Source organism: Eucalyptus grandis, chromosome 3, assembly GCF_016545825.1.
Source record: "Eucalyptus grandis isolate ANBG69807.140 chromosome 3, ASM1654582v1, whole genome shotgun sequence".
Taxonomy (NCBI): Eukaryota; Viridiplantae; Streptophyta; class Magnoliopsida; order Myrtales; family Myrtaceae; genus Eucalyptus; species Eucalyptus grandis.
Window position 1 is genome coordinate 40,222,113 of NC_052614.1, and position 21,068 is coordinate 40,243,180.

At 40.2% G+C, this 21,068-nt stretch overlaps 4 protein-coding genes across 4 annotated transcripts; 3 read left to right on the forward strand and 1 right to left on the reverse strand.

Moving 5' to 3' along the window:
- The first annotated feature begins 2,333 nt into the window (after nt 1-2,333).
- LOC104415258 (serine carboxypeptidase-like 33) lies at nt 2,334-5,548 on the forward strand. Its single transcript, XM_010026519.3, has 10 exons — nt 2,334-2,728; nt 2,828-2,935; nt 3,058-3,153; nt 3,241-3,333; nt 3,420-3,508; nt 3,816-4,106; nt 4,214-4,368; nt 4,511-4,606; nt 4,957-5,062; nt 5,269-5,548. Exons 1-10 carry the CDS (start codon nt 2,377-2,379, stop codon nt 5,416-5,418), a joined length of 1,536 nt encoding a protein of 511 aa, XP_010024821.2. The 5' UTR covers nt 2,334-2,376; the 3' UTR covers nt 5,419-5,548.
- A 2,131-nt stretch (nt 5,549-7,679) lies between these two features.
- On the forward strand, nt 7,680-10,665 carry LOC104415256 (serine carboxypeptidase-like 26). Its single transcript, XM_039309600.1, has 10 exons — nt 7,680-8,090; nt 8,189-8,296; nt 8,419-8,514; nt 8,602-8,694; nt 8,779-8,867; nt 9,173-9,454; nt 9,572-9,726; nt 9,880-9,975; nt 10,324-10,429; nt 10,624-10,665. Exons 1-10 carry the CDS (start codon nt 7,742-7,744, stop codon nt 10,663-10,665), a joined length of 1,416 nt encoding a protein of 471 aa, XP_039165534.1. The 5' UTR covers nt 7,680-7,741.
- A 397-nt stretch (nt 10,666-11,062) lies between these two features.
- On the forward strand, nt 11,063-15,740 carry LOC120291847 (protein AGENET DOMAIN (AGD)-CONTAINING P1-like). The gene is made up of 5 exons (XM_039309601.1): nt 11,063-11,127; nt 12,461-13,064; nt 13,706-13,982; nt 14,065-14,210; nt 15,252-15,740. The coding sequence occupies exons 1-5, from the start codon at nt 11,063-11,065 to the stop codon at nt 15,738-15,740; spliced, it is 1,581 nt and encodes a 526-aa protein (XP_039165535.1).
- A 1,622-nt stretch (nt 15,741-17,362) lies between these two features.
- LOC104415254 (hypothetical protein) lies at nt 17,363-18,087 on the reverse strand. Its single transcript, XM_010026513.3, has one exon. It carries the CDS (start codon nt 17,948-17,950, stop codon nt 17,510-17,512), a length of 441 nt encoding a protein of 146 aa, XP_010024815.2. The 5' UTR covers nt 17,951-18,087; the 3' UTR covers nt 17,363-17,509.
- Between the last annotated feature and the right edge of the window lie 2,981 nt (nt 18,088-21,068).

Below are 21,068 nucleotides of genomic sequence, written 5' to 3' on the forward strand. Positions count from 1 at the left end.
TTAGATCAAATGAAATTTAAACTATGAAATCTGATGTTGGAGTTTTTAAGTTGAGAAATTATAGAAGATTGATAATTTAGGGTTTTGTAGAGCTGTGAGTTTTTATATAATTGATTCATACTTAAGATCTACCTGAAACAAATTTTCGAAGTTGGACACGCATGATGAACAATATGTGACTAGTAGCTTTTGGGCCAAATTTCGTCATTTTTCAACTTGATTTTAGGTTGGCCAATTTACAGATATTCTAGTACTCCAAAAGGGCTTTTCTTGAAGCAGAGTTCAGTGAAAAGAATTGTGGCATGATTAATTTTTGCGCAAGCTCCACACTGCAAACAACTTTGGGTGATCGCTTTGGATGAACAATTTGTGAGCACGTGAGTCGTTTTGTTAGTGTTTAAGGTCACTTAGCTGAGTTGAGGTAGCCTTGTATTCGATTTTAACATTGTTTCTCACTTATATTATTAGATTGTGAGTTTGAGGATTAAGTAACCTTCATTGATTGATTTTGAGGCATTCTTGGGTGAGTGGTGTTATCTCCTTCAAATTTGTATACTCATGAAAGCGATATAGATTAGATATATTATAAGTTATGAAAGAGCATGTTTTGATGCATAAAATATGATTTGGGTATTTGCTAACCTTTCGACTATTTGAAAGGGTATGGAAAGCAATTTTGGAAACAATTTGTGAGTTAATTATTGTGAAATAATTTCAAAAATGTGTTATGAAAGGTGTTGTAAAATTTTATACATATATATATATATATATATATATATATATATGTATTATTTTGTGAATTAGTTTATGGAATGAGTTCTAAAATAATTTGAATTTTTTTTTTATGAAAAATGTTACGAAAGGTTATACATTTCAATTTGTGAATTTGGTTTACGAAGAATTCTAAAATGGTTTCAAAATATCATGTGAAATGTATTATGTTTGATAAATGAAGTTGAAAAAGATTTTGCATTTTTTTTTTTTTTTTTTGTGAAATTAACTAGTTATATTGATTTTGGATTTGATTCATGATATTAGAGAATGTGGATTGGCTGCTTAATATTGTTGTGAATCTAGTTAAGGTTTTTTTGGCATGCATACTAATATAAAGATATCCTTGTGTGTCAATTGGTGATATCGACAATATATGTGGAAACTTAGCTAAGAAGAATCTTGGTCACCTTGTCAAAAAGCGTTATGCATGATCATTGTTAGATAGCATGAGTTTGGTTAATAAAACAAATCATTGACAAGTTTTTTAAGATTAGTTGATGGAATGGACCCTTGACATGTGATTTGAAATGAGATTGATTAATGGAATAGACTATTAATGTATAACTAAGATGCTGTTGACTTAAATGTGGATTTTTGACACATTTAAGGTTTTGTTGAAATGATACAACTTATTTTTGGTATTGTACGCATACTATGTATTAGATTTGAAAAATAAGTCCCTAGTATTGTTTTGTAAATGTGCAAAATGGATGTTAAAATTACTTAGAAGATATGTACTACTTATTGAACTACGATTACTCACCTCATTCTTTCCAAATCTTTTTAGATTACTTAGTAGCGACTGATGGTAGAAAAAGTGTTATTAACAAGGACTTTTGGAAGTTGGATTTTCGATTTAGTTTAAGGGAGTTGTATATATATCTACGATGAAATTTGTTGGGTTTAGTTAAGTTTGAGGTGTAAATATTTCTTTTTATAGATTATAAAAACACTGATACGGCACTTCTTGCCTTTATAGAACTCATATGAGGTTTTCTCAAGTAATGGTTTGCTAGTTATCAAATATTCATAGATAAAGATATATATTTGATAATAGGTTATTGATAGCTTTTGAAGTTGCGTCCTTTGAGAGGAAAAATTGGTCATGTCAATCTCCTCTTCTAGTAGGCAATAGGCTTGACTATATGTATATGTATATGCATATGTATATGTATATGTATATGTATATGTATATTTATATGTATATTTATATGTAATTAGTCACTAGTTCTACTTAGGAACCGGTCAAATCGACTTGATTCTTAAGTGTAACTTGTAGGTTCAAGGCTCAATTTGGCGATCAAATTGAACTTGATTGGTTCCAAATTTTGAACTCGCAAACCTACTTAATTCTTCTTGGAATCGGATTTTGAAAAAAAAAATACGAGATTTTTTTGTGGGCAAAAGAGAACATAATACTTAGCCAAGAGATTTCTCATGTATCTTGGTCTTTCTCCACATAATGATAACCTTGGTGAAAGACAGTCCATTATGTTATCGATACAGCGACAATGCGTCTCTCTCTCTCTCTCTCTCAATTATTTAAAGGGGGCCTCCTGGACACATCCTGGTCCATCCTAAGCTTTCTTGGGAACAAGAGAGATGGCATCACTATCCTCAATCAACACCCTCATTCTATTGTCCATCCACCTCCTAGTCTTCCTGAGCAGCCCCTTGACCACCACCTGCATCAAAACACCCCAAGAAACAGAGCAGCAGCAGCAGCAGCAGCAGCAGAAGCAGGCACTCCCACCGGAAGGGGAAGGGGTAGTATCTCAGGACTCAGAATCAGACAGGGTCATAAATCTCCCAGGGCAGCCTTCAGCCCCCTCCATCTCTCACTTCTCAGGCTATATCACAGTAAATGAGGCCCATGGGAGGGCCCTCTTCTACTGGTTCTTTGAGGCCCAGTCTCAACCTTCACAGAGACCTCTTCTTCTCTGGTTCAATGGAGGTAGAAACGTGCAATATTTGCACTAATTGATAATGGAAACAAGAATGCTTGATTGTTGATGGTTTTTTCACTCTTCTGTTTGACAATTGATTTGTGAAGGGCCTGGTTGTTCATCGGTCGGGTACGGCGCTGCCGTCGAATTGGGGCCCCTCAGAGTAGACACCAACGGGACTGGCCTTCTCTACAACAAACATGCTTGGAATCAAGGTCTTTCCTTCTTTTTTGACGAAGCAACCCAGTCATAATTGGCCTTTGCATAAAAAACAAAAGAGATAGAAAAAGCAAATACAAATAGAGGAACTTGACGAGCTGTTGACTTTGTGCTGCAGAAGCGAATCTGCTGTTCGTGGAGTCGCCAGTTGGAGTCGGGTTCTCTTACACCGACACATCTTCTGATCTGTCCATGCTGGATGATGCCTTTGTTGGTAAATATCTACTTTTCTTTCAGTTCAGCCGTTGCTCTTGAAATGAACTTCATGACTGATGAAGGAGAGTGCTTGAATTATTCTCAGCTGAAGATGCATACAGCTTCTTAGTGAATTGGCTTCAAAAGTTCCCACAGTTCAAGACCCATGATTGCTTCCTTGCTGGAGAAAGCTATGCAGGTCTCTCTCTCTCTCTCTCTCTCTCTCTGTCTCTCTCTCTCACTTATGCCAAGCTTGGTTCAGACATTTCTTTGTTACTTTCACAGGTCACTATGTTCCTCAGCTAGCTGAGCTGATCTACGACAGGAACAAAGACACGGCTAAGTACACACCAATCAACCTTAAAGGCTTCATTGTGAGTTACTCAACAAGCCTCGAACCCTGTCCCAAGAAATCGATGATTCCGATCCCGACATCTCGTTTTTGTTATTCAACTTTCATTTTCGATTTTGTTAATCTCTTTCGTGACTGCTTATCCACAATGGCAAAGAAGAAATTGCATTACAGTCATATTCAATCACCCAATAAAAGCAACAGCGTCTTAATCTCTCGCGGTCGTCTTAACTTGTGAGCCTACTGATGACATATAACGAATCAATAATCCAGAAAAAAAAGAAGCAATATTGAGTGTAGCAATACGAAATTAACTAGTCAAGTTGCAGGTAGGGAATCCAGAAACGAATGACTACTATGACTACAAGGCCGTGCTCGAGTATGCATGGAGCCACGCTGTGATCTCGGACCAACTCTACCACAAATGCAAGCGAGCCTGCAATTTCACAGTCTCCGACTGGTCTGACGAGTGCAACGAGGGCATGAACACCGTGTTCACGACCTACCAGCAAGAGATCGACATCTACAACATCTACGCCCCGACATGTCTCCTCAACTCCTCCTCAGCATCTTCTTCTCTGTCTCACAGAAGTGAAAGCCACTTCGAGCCGCTCACCAAGGTAACCAACGCAATCACAAACGCACACGGTCGACTCATCTCATCAACCACATGTTGGATACTATGTGAATCCTGATTATAGTCGGCCCGGAAATGCGATTGTTGCAGGTGAATGGATACAGTTCGAGGACGATGAGAATCCCAGGAGGGTATGATCCATGTTTCACTCAGTATGCAGAGATGTACCTCAACAGACAAGACGTTCAATCTTCTCTCCACGTGAGGACAGTCAACTCCAACACCATCAGCTGGAAGGCGTGCAAGTACGTATTCAGACGACTCAATAAGCATTGAATCATCATCCATCTTCGTCCATCTTCGTCCATCATCATCTTCATCGCTTTCTGATGCATTCGTCTTTCCCTGACTTTTCCTTCCGCATCTGTTCTTCTTGTTTCCACCAAGTCAATCCTTGGGAAATACGTATAGCTACTCGGTCTTCTCAGTACTGCCAATCTACACCAAGCTCATCAAGGGTGGGCTCAAGATATGGGTGTACAGGTAAGATCACAATTTGCTTCATGGTTTTCTCTCTCATTTCCTGGTTATTTAACCGGAGGAAAAAGATTTCATCGATAAATTCCTCCTTGCAAAGTAGACGGTATCATTAACATGATAAAAGAACACAAAAGATATCATTGAACTCTCGAGCCCGTGCTCTCGTTATCAGTCGTATTGGATCGTATCAATACAAGTACATTGCTACCAATGTATTTTGCGGAATTTGACACTCAGCATCTAAATAACTCGCGATCATATATATGATTACGGAGTCGGGAATAATCCTAATGAAGAGAACAAGAATTTATGAACGTTATTGATCGACTTCGGGTTTGGGCTTCGGGAGACAGCGGCGACACGGATGGGAGAGTGCCGGTGATCGGGTCGAGATACTGCGTAGAAGCTCTCGGGCTGTCTATTAAATCGCCCTGGCGCTCGTGGTACCATGATCATCAGGTTAGCAGTTATGAACTTTTTACATCGTTATCATTTTGCTTTTTCGTTCACTTTAAACACATACTTTTCTAAGGAAAAAATGATTAATTAATACTGCGATTATAATTTTTTGTTCGAAATGCCGCAATTAAATTAAAAAAAGTGGGATAAGTGAGCAAAAAGTAATAATAATAATTTAATTTTTTTTTTTTTTTTTTTGGGGGCAGGTTGCGGGGAGGATGGTGGAATATGAGGGAGGATTGGCATTAGTAACAGTAAGAGGTGCTGGTCACTTGGTGCCTCTGGACAAGCCCAGTGAGGCCCTTGCTCTCCTTCACTCTTTCTTGACCGGTCAAGATCTCCGCAGGCAGAGATAAAAAAATTTATTCTTTTTATCCTGCTATTTTTCATTTTCCCTGTGGGACAGAGTTAAAAAAATAAAATAAAATGTGTCTGATTTTCATATATTTTGAAAGGAAGTGATGGTAATTTCTACTTTTGCATTGAGATGGGATTAGAGTGTCTATTTTACCTGTCTTTTTTTTTTTTTTTTTTTTGAAGTTAGACAACAAAAGTAAAAATAAAAGATTTAGATGCAACGATGGATATAAACATCATATCATGTCGAAATAAAACACAAACATATATAGGAGTATGAGGCTTGGCGAATCTTCGTGGACAAACTATTATGTGAGTTTGTGATATTGTTTGAACTTATGGTACAAGGAATTTATATATATGAAATCCACCTGTTGCAATTTACATCCTCTATGCCATCAAATCCACGTTTACTTTAACTATATGAAAAGCAAACTCCAAAATACTTTACAGATATCATTCTAAAAACAGTCTTAAAAAAGTCAAAAGAGCTAAAGCCCTCTATTCCTTATGTTTCTATTCACATTTGTAGTTCACAAATAAAATGATACATGACATAATAGTGTAATAATTTAAGCGGTGAACGTGGTCCACGGTTCTGCTACAAACTAGCCTACCCCAAGATCGACCTGGAGCTGAGCCTTCCAATTGCCATATAGAACCGGAAAATTATCCCTCATTTCTTTTTAATTTTGAATGTATCGAAAATTGGATATCCCTTTTTTTTTTAGTTCAGACGTTGTCCTTGTGAATTCTTTTTTTCTTTTCTTTACTAACTTATCAAAAATGCGATATATATTTCTAATAGACTAAGTTCTTTTGTATGACCAATAAATTTAAGTCCCAACCTAGAAATTGAATTAAACCTGATTGGTTTCTGAATTTTGAACTCACGAACCTACCCAATTCTCTTTGGAATTGGACTTGAATGGACCAAGCGAGGTCCTCGTTCCATGGGAACATCCACGTCATAGGGTAAGGATGGTTTTTTATGCGACATAAACCTCGGTCGCCTCTATGTAACATCTTATACGAAGATATCTATATTTATATTTTACATGGTGTTGAAAGTTTGAAGAAATTCACTCAGGCCCATTACAGAAAACAAACATTAATGGCTCATCCTAATAAATATCTTAATGCCAGTTTTCTACATTAGGTGATCTCCACTTCTTACCTTTGATTGTTTCAAAATTTTGCAAAAACTTGCATCGTCAATTTTATCTAACTCAAAACACCGGAAGAGTTTTCAAAACGTCACCATATCAAAATACTCAACCCAACCAACCTTCATCAAATATGGAAAAAAGTGTTGCCTATTCCATGCTCTCAACCGCACTTTTAATTACACGAAACCAATCACATTACGTCTACAACCAATCACCCCGTATTAAAATTTATTTATCTTTCAACTAATTTAAGTTAAGGGTCAAAATTGAATATCTTCATATAGCAACAATATAAAAGTTCTGGCAGGACCACGTCTAATAAATTAGAAATTCAGAAACCGCATTACACCTTAAAATGAAGTGAAGTGATCATCTACGTAGTTTCTTTTTTCAAAATTGCCCAACTCAACAAAAGGTGAAAAAAGACAAAAGCAAGAGGGGTGGGGCCCCTTTGGTATAGCCAAAAAAGCAAGCAAGATTATATCTCCTCTCTAATTAACCCGTTTTGGCACCACCCCGCCCAAACCCAACACCGCCATTTCGCGCTCTCTCTCTCTCTCTCTCTTGATCATCTGGGTCAGCATTCACTTCCTCCCCAACACCATCTCCTTCGCACCCAGATTCTCTCCTTCTAGGGCACGACCCCGCAATGCCGCCCCTCCCCTCCTCCTTCGCCAAGGACGACGCCGTCGAGATCCTCCACCTCTGGCCTCCGTGGCGCCCTCTACCCTGCCATCGTGCTTCGGTTGCCGGCCCGTGCCAAGAAGCTCATCTTCATCGAGTACCGATCGAATCGACTTGATTCTTAAGTGTAACTTGTAGGTTCAAGGCTCAATTTGACAATCGAATTGAACTTGATTGGTTCCAAATTTTGAACCCGCAAACCTACTTAATTCTTCTTGGAATCGGATTTTGAAAAAAAAAAAATACGAGATTTTTTTGTGGGCAAAAGAGAACATAATACTTAGCCAAGAGATTTTTCATGTACCTTGGGCTTTCTCCACAAATTGATGACCTTGGTGAAAGACAGTCCATTATGTTATCGACATACAACGGTAATGCGTCTCTCTCTCTCTCTCTCTCTCTCAATTATTTAAAGGGGGCCTCCTGGACACATCCTGGTCCATCCTAAGCTTTCTTGGGGACAAGAGAGATGGCATCGCTATCCTCAATCAACACCCTCATTCTATTGTCCATCCACCTCCTAGTCTTCCTGAGCAGCCCCTTGACCACCACCTGCATCAAAACACCCCAAGAAACAGAGCAGCAGCAGCAGCAACAGCAGAAGCAGGCACTCCCACCGGAAGGGGAAGGGGTATTATCTCAGGACTCAGAATCAGACAGGGTCATAAATCTCCCAGGGCAGCCCTCAACCCCCTCCATCTCTCACTTCTCAGGCTATATCACAGTAAATGAGGCCCATGGGAGGGCCCTCTTCTACTGGTTCTTTGAGGCCCAGTCTCAACCTTCACAGAGACCTCTTCTTCTCTGGTTCAATGGAGGTAGAAACGTGCAATATTTGCACTAATTGATAATGGAAACAAGAATGCTTGATTGTTGATGGTTTTTCGCTCTTCTGTTTGACAATTGATTTGTGAAGGGCCTGGTTGTTCATCGGTTGGGTACGGCGCTGCCGTCGAATTGGGGCCCCTCAGAGTAGACACCAACGGGACTGGCCTTCTCTACAACAAACATGCTTGGAATCAAGGTCTTTCCTTCTTTTTTGACGAAGCAACCCAGTCATAATTGGCCTTTGCATAAAAAACAAAAGAGATAGAAAAAGCTAAGAAAAATAGAGGAACTTGACGAGCTGTTGACTTCGTGCTGCAGAAGCGAATCTGCTGTTCGTGGAGTCGCCAGTTGGAGTCGGGTTCTCTTACACCGACACATCTTCTGATCTGTCCATGCTGGATGATGCCTTTGTTGGTACATATCTACTTTTCTTTCAGTTCAGCTGTTGCTCTTGAAATGAACTTAATGACTAATAAAGGAGAGTGCTTGAATTATTCTCAGCTGAAGATGCATACAGCTTCTTAGTGAATTGGCTTCAAAAGTTCCCACAGTTCAAGACCCATGATTGCTTCCTTGCTGGAGAAAGCTATGCAGGTCTCTCTCTCTCTCTCTCTCTCTCTCTCTCTCTCTCTCACTTATGCCAAGCTTGGTTCAGACATTTCTTTGTTACTTTCACAGGTCACTATGTTCCTCAGCTAGCTGAGCTGATCTATGACAGGAATAAAGACACGGCTAAGTACACATCAATCAACCTTAAAGGCTTCATTGTGAGTTACTCAACAAGCCTCGAACCCTGTCCCAAGAAATCGATGATTCCGATCCCGACATTTTGATTTTGTTATTCAACTTTCATTTTCGATTTTGTTAATCTCTTTCGTGACTGCTTATCAACAATGGCAAAGAAGAAATTGCATTACAGTCATATTCAATCACCCAATAAAAGCAACAGCGTCTTAATCTCTCGCGGTCGTCTTAACTTGTGAGCCTACTGATGACATATAACGAATCAATAATCCGGAAAAAAAGAAGCAATGCTGGAGCAGCAATACGAAATTAACTAGTCAAGTTGCAGGTAGGGAATCCAGAAACGAATGACTACTATGACTACAAGGCCGTGCTCGAGTATGCATGGAGCCACGCTGTGATCTCGGACCAACTCTACCACAAATGCAAGCGAGCCTGCAATTTCACAGTCTCCGACTGGTCTGACGAGTGCAACGAGGGCATGAACACCGTGTTCACGACCTACCAGCAAGAGATCGACATCTACAACATCTACGCCCCGACATGTCTCCTCAACTCCTCCTCAGCATCTTCTTCTCTGTCTCACAGAAGTGAAAAGCCACTTCGAGCCGCTCACCAAGGTAACCAACGCAATCACAAACGCACACGATCGACTCATCTCATCAACCACATGTTGGATACTATGTGAATCCTGATTATAGTCGGCCCGGAAATGCGATTGTTGCAGGTGAATGGATACAGTTCGAGGAAGATGAGAATCCCAGGAGGGTATGATCCATGTTTCACTCAGTATGTAGAGATGTACCTCAACAGACAAGACGTTCAATCTTCTCTCCACGTGAGGACAGTCAACTCCAACACCATCAGCTGGAAGGCGTGCAAGTACGTATGCAGACGACTCAAGAAGCATTAAATCATCATCCATCTTCGTCCATCTTCGTCCATCATCATCCATCATCATCTTCATCGCTTTCTGATGCATTCGTCTTTCCCTGATTTTTCCTTCCGCATCTGTTCTTCTTTGTTTCCACCAAGTCAATCCCTGGGAAATACGTATAGCTACTCGGTCTTCTCAGTACTGCCAATCTACACCAAGCTCATCAAGGGTGGGCTCAAGATATGGGTGTACAGGTAAGATCACAACTTGCTTCATGGTTTTCTCTCTCAGGTTCTGGTTATTTAACCGGAGGAAAAAGATTTCATCGATAAATTCCTCCTTGCAAAGTAGACGGTATCATTAACATGATAAAAGAACACAAAAGATATCATTGAACTCTCACGAGCCCGTGCTCTCGTTATCAGTCGTATTGGATCGTATCAATACAAGCACATTGCTACCAACGTATTTTGCGGAATTTGACACTAAATAACCCGCGATCATATATATGATTACGGAGTCGGGAATAATCCTAATGAAGAGAACAAGAAAGAATTTATCAATGTTATTGATCGACTTTGGGTTTGGGCTTCGGGAGACAGCGGCGACGCGGATGGGAGAGTGCCGGTGATCGGGTCGAGGTACTGCGTAGAAGCTCTCGGGCTGTCTATTAAATCGCCATGGCGCTCGTGGTACCATGATCATCAGGTTAGCAGTTATTAATTATTATCATTTTGCTTTCTCATTCCCTTTAAACACGTACTTTTTTAAGGAAAAAGATGATTAATTAATACTCTGATTATAATTTTTTTGTTCGAAAATGCAGCAATTATAATTATAAAAAGTGGGATTAGTGAGCAAGAATTAATAATAATTTTTTTTTTTTTTTTTTTTTTTGGCAGGTTGCGGGAGGATGGTGGAATATGAGGGAGGATTGGCACTAGTAACAGTAAGAGGTGCTGGTCACTTGGTGCCTCTGGACAAGCCCAGTGAGGCCCTTGCTCTCCTTCACTCTTTCTTGACCGGTCAAGATCTCCGCAGGCAGAGATAAAAAAATTTATTCTTTTTATCCTGCTATTTTTCATTTTCCCTGAGGGACAGAGTTAAAAAAATAAAAAAAATGTGTCTGATTTTCATATATTTTGAAAGGAAGTGATGGTAATTTCTACTTTTGCATTGAGATGGGATTAGAGTGTCTATTTTACCTGTCTTTTTTCTTTTTCTTTTTTTTTTTGTTTTGTTTGAAGTTAGACAACAAAAGTAAAAATAAAGAGATTTAGATGCAACGATGGATATAAACATCATATCATGTCGAAATAAAACACAGACTTATGTAGGAGTATGAGGCCTAGCGAATCTTCGTGGACAAACTATTATGTGAGTTTACGATATTATTTGAGCTTATGGTACAAGGAATTTATATATATATGAAATCCACCTGTTGCGATTTACCTCCTCTAATATGCCATCAAATCCACATTTACTTTAACTATATGTATATGAGAAGCAAACGCCAAAATACTTTACAGATATCATTCTAAAAACAGTCTTAAAAAAGTCAAAAGAGCTAAAGCCCTTTATTCCTTATGTTTCTATTCACATTTGTAGTTCACAAATAAAATGGTACATGACATAATAGTGTAATAATTTAAGCGGTGAACGTGGTCCACGGTTCTGATACAAACTAGCCTACCCCAAGATCGACCTGGAGTTGAGCCTTCCAATTGCCATATAGAACCGGAAAATTATCCCTCATTTCTTTTTAATTTTTAAAGTATTCAAAATTGGATATCCCTTTTTTTTTTTTTTTTTTTTAGTTCAGACGTTGTCCTTGTGAGTTCTTTTTTTCTTTTTTTTACTAACTTATCAAAAATGCGATATATATTTCTAATAGACTAAGTTCTTTTGTATGACCAATAAATTTAAGTCCCAACCTACAAATTGAATTAAACCTGATTGGTTTCTGAATTTTGAACTCACAAACTTTCCTAATTCTCTTTGGAATTGGACTTGAATGGACTAGGCGAGGTCCCGTTCCATGGGAACATCCACGTCGTAGGGCAAGGCTGGTTTTGGATGCAACATAAACCTCGGTCGCCTCTATGTAACATCTTATACGAAGATATCTATATTTATATTTTACATGGTGTCGAAAGTTTGAAGAAATTCACTCAGGCCCATTATAGAAAACAAACGTTAATGGCTCATCATAATAAATATCTTAATGCCAGTTTTCTACATTAGGTGACCTCCACTTTTTACCTTTGATTGTTTCAAAAATTTTGCAAAAACTCGCATCATCAATTTTATCTAACTCAAAACACCGGAAGAGTTTTCAAAACGTCACCATATCAAAATACTCAACCCAACCAACCTTCATCAAATATGGAAAAAAGTGTTGCCTATTCCATGCTCTCAACCACACTTTCAATTACACAAGACTAATTCCATTACATCTACAACAAATCACCTTGTATCGAGATTCATTTATCTTTCAACTAATTTAAGTTGAGGGTCAAAATCGAATATCTTCATATAGCAACGATATCAAAAGTTCAGGCAGGGACCACGTCTAACAAATTAGAAATTCAGAAACCGCATTACACCTTTAAAAAAAAAAAAAAAAAACTCAACAAAAGGTGAAAAAGACAAAAGCAAGAGGGGGTGGGGCCCCTTTGGTATAGCCAAAAAAGCAAGCAAGCAAGATTATATACCTCCTCTCCAATTTACCCGTTTTAGCACCACCCCGCCCAATCCCAACACCGCCAGTTCGCGCTCTGTCTCTCTCTGGATCATCTGGGTCAGCATTCACTTCCTCCCCAACACCGTCTCCTTCGCACCCAGATTCTCTCCTTCCAGGGCACGACCCCGCAATGCCGCCCCTCCCCTCCTCCTTCGCCAAGGACGACGCCGTCGAGATCCTCCGCCCCGGCTCCGCCCCCGGCCTCCGCGGCGCCCTCTACCCGCCACCGTGCTCCGGTCGCCGGCCCGCGCCAAGAAGCTCATCTTCGTCGAGTACCTGACCCTGTCGGGCGACGGCGGCGGCGGGGGCCCGGAGGGGGAGCGGCCGCGGCTGAGGGAGTACGTGGACCTGGCCCGGGCGAGGCCCGTCCCGCCGCGGGTGATGCACGAGCGGTTCCGGGTGGGGGAGGAGGTGGACGCCTTCCGGGAGGACGGGTGGCATTTCGGCGAGATCAGGGAGATTCGGGAGGACTCCAGGTATCTGGTGGCGGTGGGAGGGGGGAGTGAGGAGGTGGAGTTTGGGCAGAGGGAGTTGAGGCGTCACCGGGAGTGGAGCGGCGATGGGGTTTGGACCCCGCCTTTGGCCGGCGGTGAATTGCAGGTAGAAACGTCTCGCGGCTTCTTTTCATCTTCCGTTTCTTCTTCTTGCTGTTGACGTTGCTTAGTCCGTCGAGAGACGGATGATCGAGAATAGTTTATGTCCGTTGTAGGTTCTCTGTTCAGCTAAGATTAACGTGAAATCTTTTCTTTTGTAAGTTAATCAATTAATAGTGTGCTGTTTTTGTTGCCATGTCGTAAAGATTCATGCTTTCGCGGGCTGGAACGGTTTAGGAGGCCAAATTATTTATGCTGCACTTGACAATAGTCTATCAAGCTTCTCTGTGAGTAGTGGATAGTGGATGCCCAGACTGGATTTTTATCTTGCATTTACAATTTAGATGAGTGTGAGTTTGTGAGATCAAGGAGTACCCGGAAGCCTGCGATAGGGAAAAATTTGCGGTGGCAACAAAGTTAGTTCGAAGGTGTTCCCTGGCTTTGGCATAGATAAATTTGAAGTAATCTTTTCGATACATGTCGATCTGATATCATTTTCTTGACTTTCGGTTAGGTAAGGTTTCTGAAGTCGTTACCTCTGGCCTCCATTAGCATTAGCCGGCACATGCTGAATGACTCCATATACAGTTAGACCTAGCATTGAGGATATTTTATATTTTTGCCATCTTTCTTCTAACGCATTTGTAGTTCTTGAAAATTGACTTGCAGGAGAAATCATCTACAATGGAGTTAAAGCCTTTCAAGATAAAATTCAAGATAGGACTCGATAAAGGGACATCATTGCCACCCCCTGAGTTTGGAAAGGGTAAAACTGTGGAGGTCAGCAGTGATGAAAAAGGTTATGAGGGTTCTTGGTTTTCCGCAACTGTCATTGACTATATAGGAAATGACAAGTATCTGGTTGAATACCTAACCTTGAAAACAGACGATGAAACTGAACCTTTGAGGAAGAAGCATATTCACGGTATATCAGGCCCTACCCTCCTTATCTTCCAGCCAGGCGTTTCAAGCAGCTTGACAAAGTTGATGCTTGGTACAATGACGGATGGTGGGTGGTGTAATTTCCAAAGTTCTAAAAGGCTCTCAGTATATTGTCTACTTCAGCACATCCAATGAAGAACTAATTTTCAATGAGTCTAATCTGAGGCTTCACCAGGACTGGAGTGACGGCAAGTGGGTCATTGCTTCCCAGGTAGGAACTACGGTTGCTTCTAATTTTGTGGTGAATTGTTTTGGTGGAGTTCTGTCATTCAGGTTCATGCTTTTGTTTTATTCCTGGCCAAACGTCCCCAACCCCTTGCTGTGATTTTGATTGGTTGCATGGTGAATGCTATACATAAGGAGTTCTTGATGGTGTCAAATTTGTGACTTCGCAAGTTTAGAGGAACACTTAATCAGTCAAACCATATTTCACTTACTTTGATGCAAATTGGTGCCAGTCAATGACGTCTGATGAACTGGAGTATTTCACACGGCAGTTGTACTATGTTTTCCCCATCTGAGTTTATAACTCTTCGAATTCAAGGACCAGATTCCTTTATTTAATTGTAACACTTAATTGGTTGTTCAAAAAGATTGACTTGCTTCTCTAGGACAATCATGTAGCTAATGGGTTCTTGAAAAGAGACTCGTTGCAAATGCAGTGCTATCCCATGTTATCGGTTAATTTTCTTGCTTTCCCCTATGTTGAAGTGATCAAATATTTTTTGCTGGAAGAGTGAACTATGAAGCTTATATGAATGGACTCTGGGTCATGCAGTAGAAAGTCACACCTGTCAATAAGCATCATGCTCGATAAATGCTTTATCATAATGTTATCCATAGAAACTCTAGCTTTCTTCTTGTGCATACAATAAATTATGGTGTATTTGTTTGGTGGATATGAGAAAATATTTAACATCTAAACCTCCATTATTTGAATAAATAGTTTTACCTTTGGAAAAGAAAGTTAGGTCATGAAGTGATTGCAAAAAAGCATAACCAGTTTCATATTGGTTACTTTACTAGGATTAAATATATGACTGGTATCAAGTAAAGACATATGCATTTCAGCTGCCGCATGACTGCATGTGCTCAGAGACAAAATAAGTAAACAACTCTTTGATTGATGGATGACAGCGTCAGTAGTTATGTATGGCATCTCTCATTGTTTGGTCAGTGATTTCTGCCATACGATTTTACTTAGTATCATCCTTTCTTTCCGTGGTTCTAACTTTCGAATATCAAAATGTAGGATAATTCTACTGAGGTGGCATTGAGAATAGCAAGTTTAAGAGGTAAAACGGAGTTTGGCGATGCTAATATAAAAGTGAAATTCAGTAAGGGAATGAAAGTGGAGGTGAGAATCAATGAAGATGGTTACATGGGCTGTTGGTTCCCTGCAGTGATCATCGATACGATTGGAGACAAGTTTTTGGTTGAGTATCAGACTTTGCAGACTGATGACGAAACCGAATTACTCAAAGAAGTAGCAGAGAGTTCACATATAAGGCCTTTTCCTCCTGACATTAAATGTGCACACACTTTTGCACAGGACGAAATGGTTGATGCTTGGTATAATGATGGCTGGTGGGTGGGTCATATTTCCCAAATTCTTGGGGGCTTGAAGTACAAAGTCTACTTTATGACATCAAGTGAGGAATTGGAATTTGAACATCACAATCTTAGACCTCATCAAGAATGGATTGGTGGTCGATGGATTATCACTTCCAGGGTACGATGAACTACAGCCCCTCTGAACATTTATTTCTTTGACACACAGAGAGCATGCCACGTTTGATATGTGCCATACATAAATTTTAATAAATTGATCATAGGTAGATCGGACTATGAACTTTTTGGTTTCATCCTTGTACGAGTAGGCATCTGCTGTAGTTGCACATATCCGGGCATCTGGTTGTGGTGTTTTTTTTTGTTGGAAAATGACGACCTTAAGATGTGGTTCTTGGTTCATTTCTTTTCCAGGGTAGTAGGTCTGTTTGAAGCAGTCGACTGTGCAGTAACTTTGGGCCTCTGCTTCAATTGTAAGTTTACTCCTGACTCGCTGCTTTGTCCGACATGATGCCATTGTCCACATCTTGCAATGGCCATCCACTATGGTTCATTTCTTCTGTTCTCTGATCCTGTTTTGAAGGTGTAGGACTGATCAGTTGATTATGTATAGGCTCCTTGGTCAGTACAGATTGTGAATATGTCTAGTTCTCTAAGAAAGTTCTGTATGGCTGCAACTTCATCCAAGTAGTTGGATACTGCTCACGTAAGGTTCGTGAGCTTGTGAATTGTGGTTAGCTGAATGTTACATTTGGCGATCCTCTGTGTCATTGATGTCGGCTCTTGGAATACATTAAAGTAGTTGGATACTGCTCACGTATACATCTGGTTGTGGATCATATAGTGTAGCTGTGCCGAGATCCCTACGTTTAACGCATCTGTGTACTGATGTACACATGCACAAGTGCTTTAACTTTTGGTCAATCAAAACTTCTTCCTTTGTTCAGCCTTGCTCTTTGGATGGCATGTCACTGCATTTTACGAGGCTATATGTTGATCTGACTCCTTTCTTTGCATTCCTTTTTCTTTTCAGTATTAGCTGGGGAATGCGAGTGTGAGGGCGAAAGAACATACTACCTCGATCTCGGGCATCTATAACCCGGTCACAGAGTAGGAACTCTACTCAGAGCGAGTTCCGACCGTTAGGCAAAATCTTATCGACCTGGCCGCTTACAACCAACAACGGAGCAAGAGGGCTAGTAGGGCTATCGCCCCTGGCCAGATATTGTCGATGCAAATTCTCATCGAGTATAATCTACAACTAATGAAATCAAATTTCACGAAACGTAAATTCTCCCAACACCCCCAAACCGTATTGGATAGACTACCTATCGCCATCTCCCGACTTGCGCGAAACATGAAATGAAACAGTACCGATCAAAGAAGAAATAGTGACGCCCATGTTGACCATTCACGTGAACGAATTAGCTCGCTGTAATATATCAAGACGAATTGACAGTCCCAAAATTGGAATATAGTGGAGCCGCCCAGAAAATAAATGGCGAAAACGATCTCATCCAGCGACTTCCTCAGCGTCCTCACTGATTTCCACACGAAATGATGGAGGCACTCTCGTCGGATGGTGCTCCGGGGAAGTTTGCGTAAGGAAGCGAACAAAAGGAGTGTAATTCTAAATTAAAAAGCATATTCTTTCCTCGGCTAGCATCTTTCGGGAAACCCCACACTAAGAAAAGCATCTCCCCCAATCTCTTCCACGGTCCATTACTTGCTAAATACGATTAACCACCCCATTTTCTAACCAATTCACTAAATTAAAATATAATGTACAGTTGATAAGAAGCAGGCAGCAAAAATCTTTTTAATAAATCGAATAAGGGATAATATGTTATTGGGTACCTTATTTTATACAAATTTATCAACAGTTCAATTTTTGTGCCCCGATTTTCCTCCAACCAATTGTCGCCATCTCCGGCGACTTCGCTATTCGAAGGCCGAGACCGGGAACGACCGGGAGAGCCCCACGGGGGTCTTGAACGTGATCATGAGCTCGGCCGTGGGCGTCGGGGAGCCGCCCCCGCCGTCGATGTGGATCTCGCTCAGCTTCACCCAGACGTTGAGGAACTCCTTGGCCTTGACCCCGCGGAGCTTGCGGATGCGGTTGGGCTCGACGTGGGCGGACACGACGGTGTCGTAGGAGACGACCACGTTGTCGGCCACCTTCTGCTCGGCCTTCTTGCGGTGCTTGAGCCACACCAGCCCCGCGCCCTTGTCGTAGCCGTACTCCTCGATCTCCTGGGACGCCGTGACGAGGCCGTTGGGGAGGCCGATCTCCGCCAGCAGGAGGTTCAGCTTCTCGCGGCAGATCTCGTCGCCGTGGTAGACCTCGGCCTTGGTCTTCATCTCGTCCGTGACGAGAGCCATCCTCGAGGAAGAAGATGGAGATGGCGGGGGGGTGGAAAAGGAGGTCGAGATGATGGGGGTGGGAAAGGGTTAACGTACGCGGACGGGAGAGTGATGACTCTCGATTGGGTTTTTTTTTTTTTTTTGCCTTTATTTGGGTGGTGTTGGCGTTGGCTTTGGCTTGGTGCTTTGGGGGTGTTTGAATTTCGTATGTGAAGAGTTCAAATCGTGTATTTATGGGGTTGTGATGTAATGAATGGTGATGCGTGATCATTTTATAGGCTCCTTTTATTTAATGTTGACTAGGGTCCACGTTTTAGAGATATTATTTTGGTGCTTCGTATAGGGACCGTGCACGGAACTGGATTGAATCAAACCGGTTTGATGTTTGGTTCCAAATCTTTAGAACTGTCTGGTTCCCATTTCTAGGTACAGAACGGAACGATCTAGACCGATTGGATTAGACCAGATTGATGCAATTCTTTTTTCTTATTTTATAATATTTTTTTTAAATAGCGGAGAAATGAAATTGTCAAAATCTTAGATTAGATCGGTCCAATTCGAGAGTTGAACCCAGATCGATTGGTATGGTTTTTGGTTCTTGGGTGGAACTAGCCCAATTGAAAACTGATCGTCCCTAATTACAGGAACATAGCCTTTAAATCTTCTAACATCCACCAAAATCAATAGCCATGATGCATTGAACTTATACGCATCCGGTGCATCGATTTTTTTTATTTTTTTTTACTTCGGTTTTGTATTTAATTGTTATCTTTTTTTTATCTTTACAAACTCATTTTCTTTTACTAGGACAAATGTAAATATTCGTAGATGTACCCAGACCTGGGCGGGCTCGAGATCGGACTAAATCTAACAAGGTCATTGGTCGATCAACTTTAAAATGCACCAATTATAAGTCAGGCTCCAGCTCGAACTTTTTATTCTTTTTTATTGTAAAAATATCAACTTTCAATGGATACTCAAATCTTTTCATTCGATGAGTGATTCGATTGCACATCTCTCTCTCCCCCTTCGCGAATGATTCTGTGCTTGTCTTTGTTTTTTTCTTTCGAAAAGATCTCTTGGGGGAGAAGCTTGAGATCTTTTGAAAGCGCGGGTTTTGCTTTTAGGGTTTTAGATCGTGCGGTGTTTTGGTTTTGCTATGACAGCTTTTCTTCGCGATGAAGGGATTCTTTGAGGTCGAATTGGGGCTGAAGAAGATGGAAGGACAAAAGGGGAAAAGAAAAATAGAGGAAAAATAAAGGCGACGGGGAATGACCCATGAGAAAAATAGAGGTATGCAATCGGAATGACACATCGAATCTTTAATGACATCATTAGAAGACACTCGGCGAAGTCAAATTTGAGTACTAACTATTAGTGATATGAAAAAAAATAGTTTGGATCATAGTAGAAACCCAACCTAAAATTGATATTTTTTTAAAGAAGGAATTAGACGTTCTTTTATGAAAAGCACTTGATTTTGTTTTCTCCTAATCAACAATTTAATCCTATTATAGTATTTTGACCTTGTCTGGCATGAATTAGAGATTTATGTGAAATGATATTTAAATAAAAGATCTATCCAATCTAAAAGGTAATTAGACTTGACATGCGCATCTTCTGAACAAAGCCATTTAAAAGGTTAAGAAAAGTCGGATAATATGCTTGTATCCTATCTTAATCTAGTGAGCTATTGTCAGCTATACAAGAATGTTGGGTTTCTTTGAAAGAGGGAATTCAAATGATGAAAGTTCAAACGCATGATGAATTCGATGCATCCAGAGCACATGGGGCTCGGTGCGCACGATGCAAGGAGAAGTCACGGATGAGGGGAAATCTTGCCTATTTTGATAGTTGTCATTCCTACAATTTACGAGAGATAAGAGACAACTCGATCCAACCGATCAAGAATCCTTCTCTTATTTAATGATCGCCGATCGAGTAGAGAATCCTTCTGCAGCCCGAGTCATTGTCATGCGGGGGGCCAGGCTAGGAAAGGTAAATTTTTGGGCTGCCGACCTCTCGAAAGCGAAATGCATATGAACCCAAAATTTGAAAATAAAGGAACTGTAGATGATGGAGCAAAAGGAGGGTTAAAGATATGTGGCGATATTCGCGGGGACAAAAGCTTGGGGCCAGCGGCATCTTCTGTGGCTTAGGATATTCCAAGGTTTTTGGTTAGAAAAAATGTTTAAGAATAGAAAAAAAGGAATGTCTTCTTGAATTAAACAACAAACGAGTCAGCCATTAATTTCTCTATTTCCTTCTGAAAATGACTTTTGTCCTTTTCTTTTGAACGAATCGGCATCTTTCCAATTTGAGGATCCAAATGTGCTTAATACTTCTCAAAAAATAAATGTTTTGGAACAAAATTTCCTAGTAGTAACCACTTGTATTGCTTGAAATAATTAATCAATAAAAAATATTTTTATTATCGATAATAATTTATCCTAAATATATTCGTGACGATGAAAATATTTTTTATTTATTCATTTTTGCAAGAGATACAAATGATCATATTTTGAAGAATATTTTTTAAATTATTCGTTTTTATTAAATAAAAGATGCGTAAGTGTGCATCACCCTAAAGAAACATAAACGAAAACTTGACATGCATTTAGGCAAGGAAACTCAGTTTTCTGGCCCCTCCTTCCTCTAAAACCAAGATTGTTGAATGAAAATTCTGTCCTCATGCAAATTATGTATGCTGGTAAGTGTCGTGTTGATGCATGCATACTATCACCGCATCAATTATAGTTCTCTACAATGCTAAAATGGCGAGAATCAAATCTTGGATTTTTTCGAATTGAGGATCATGATTATCTTGAGAATGTCATCTTACTATGACATGATATTTCGCTGCGAATCTATGCATAAGATGTTTCTCAATTCTCTTTGCTCATGCTCATCTATTTCTCTCTCCCACTCCCCCTTTGGACATGTGAGAAAAAAAAGCACACAAGTATTATAACTTTCATATTGTGTTTACTTAATAATTATAACTTATTTTTATCATATAAGTGACATAACTTATCTACAACACATATAACTTTTCAATGAATCGCTTGAGTGCCATTAACCTTTTAAACACATTCACCACATGTGCTATGTCACGTCAATTTTTTGCAATTAGGTG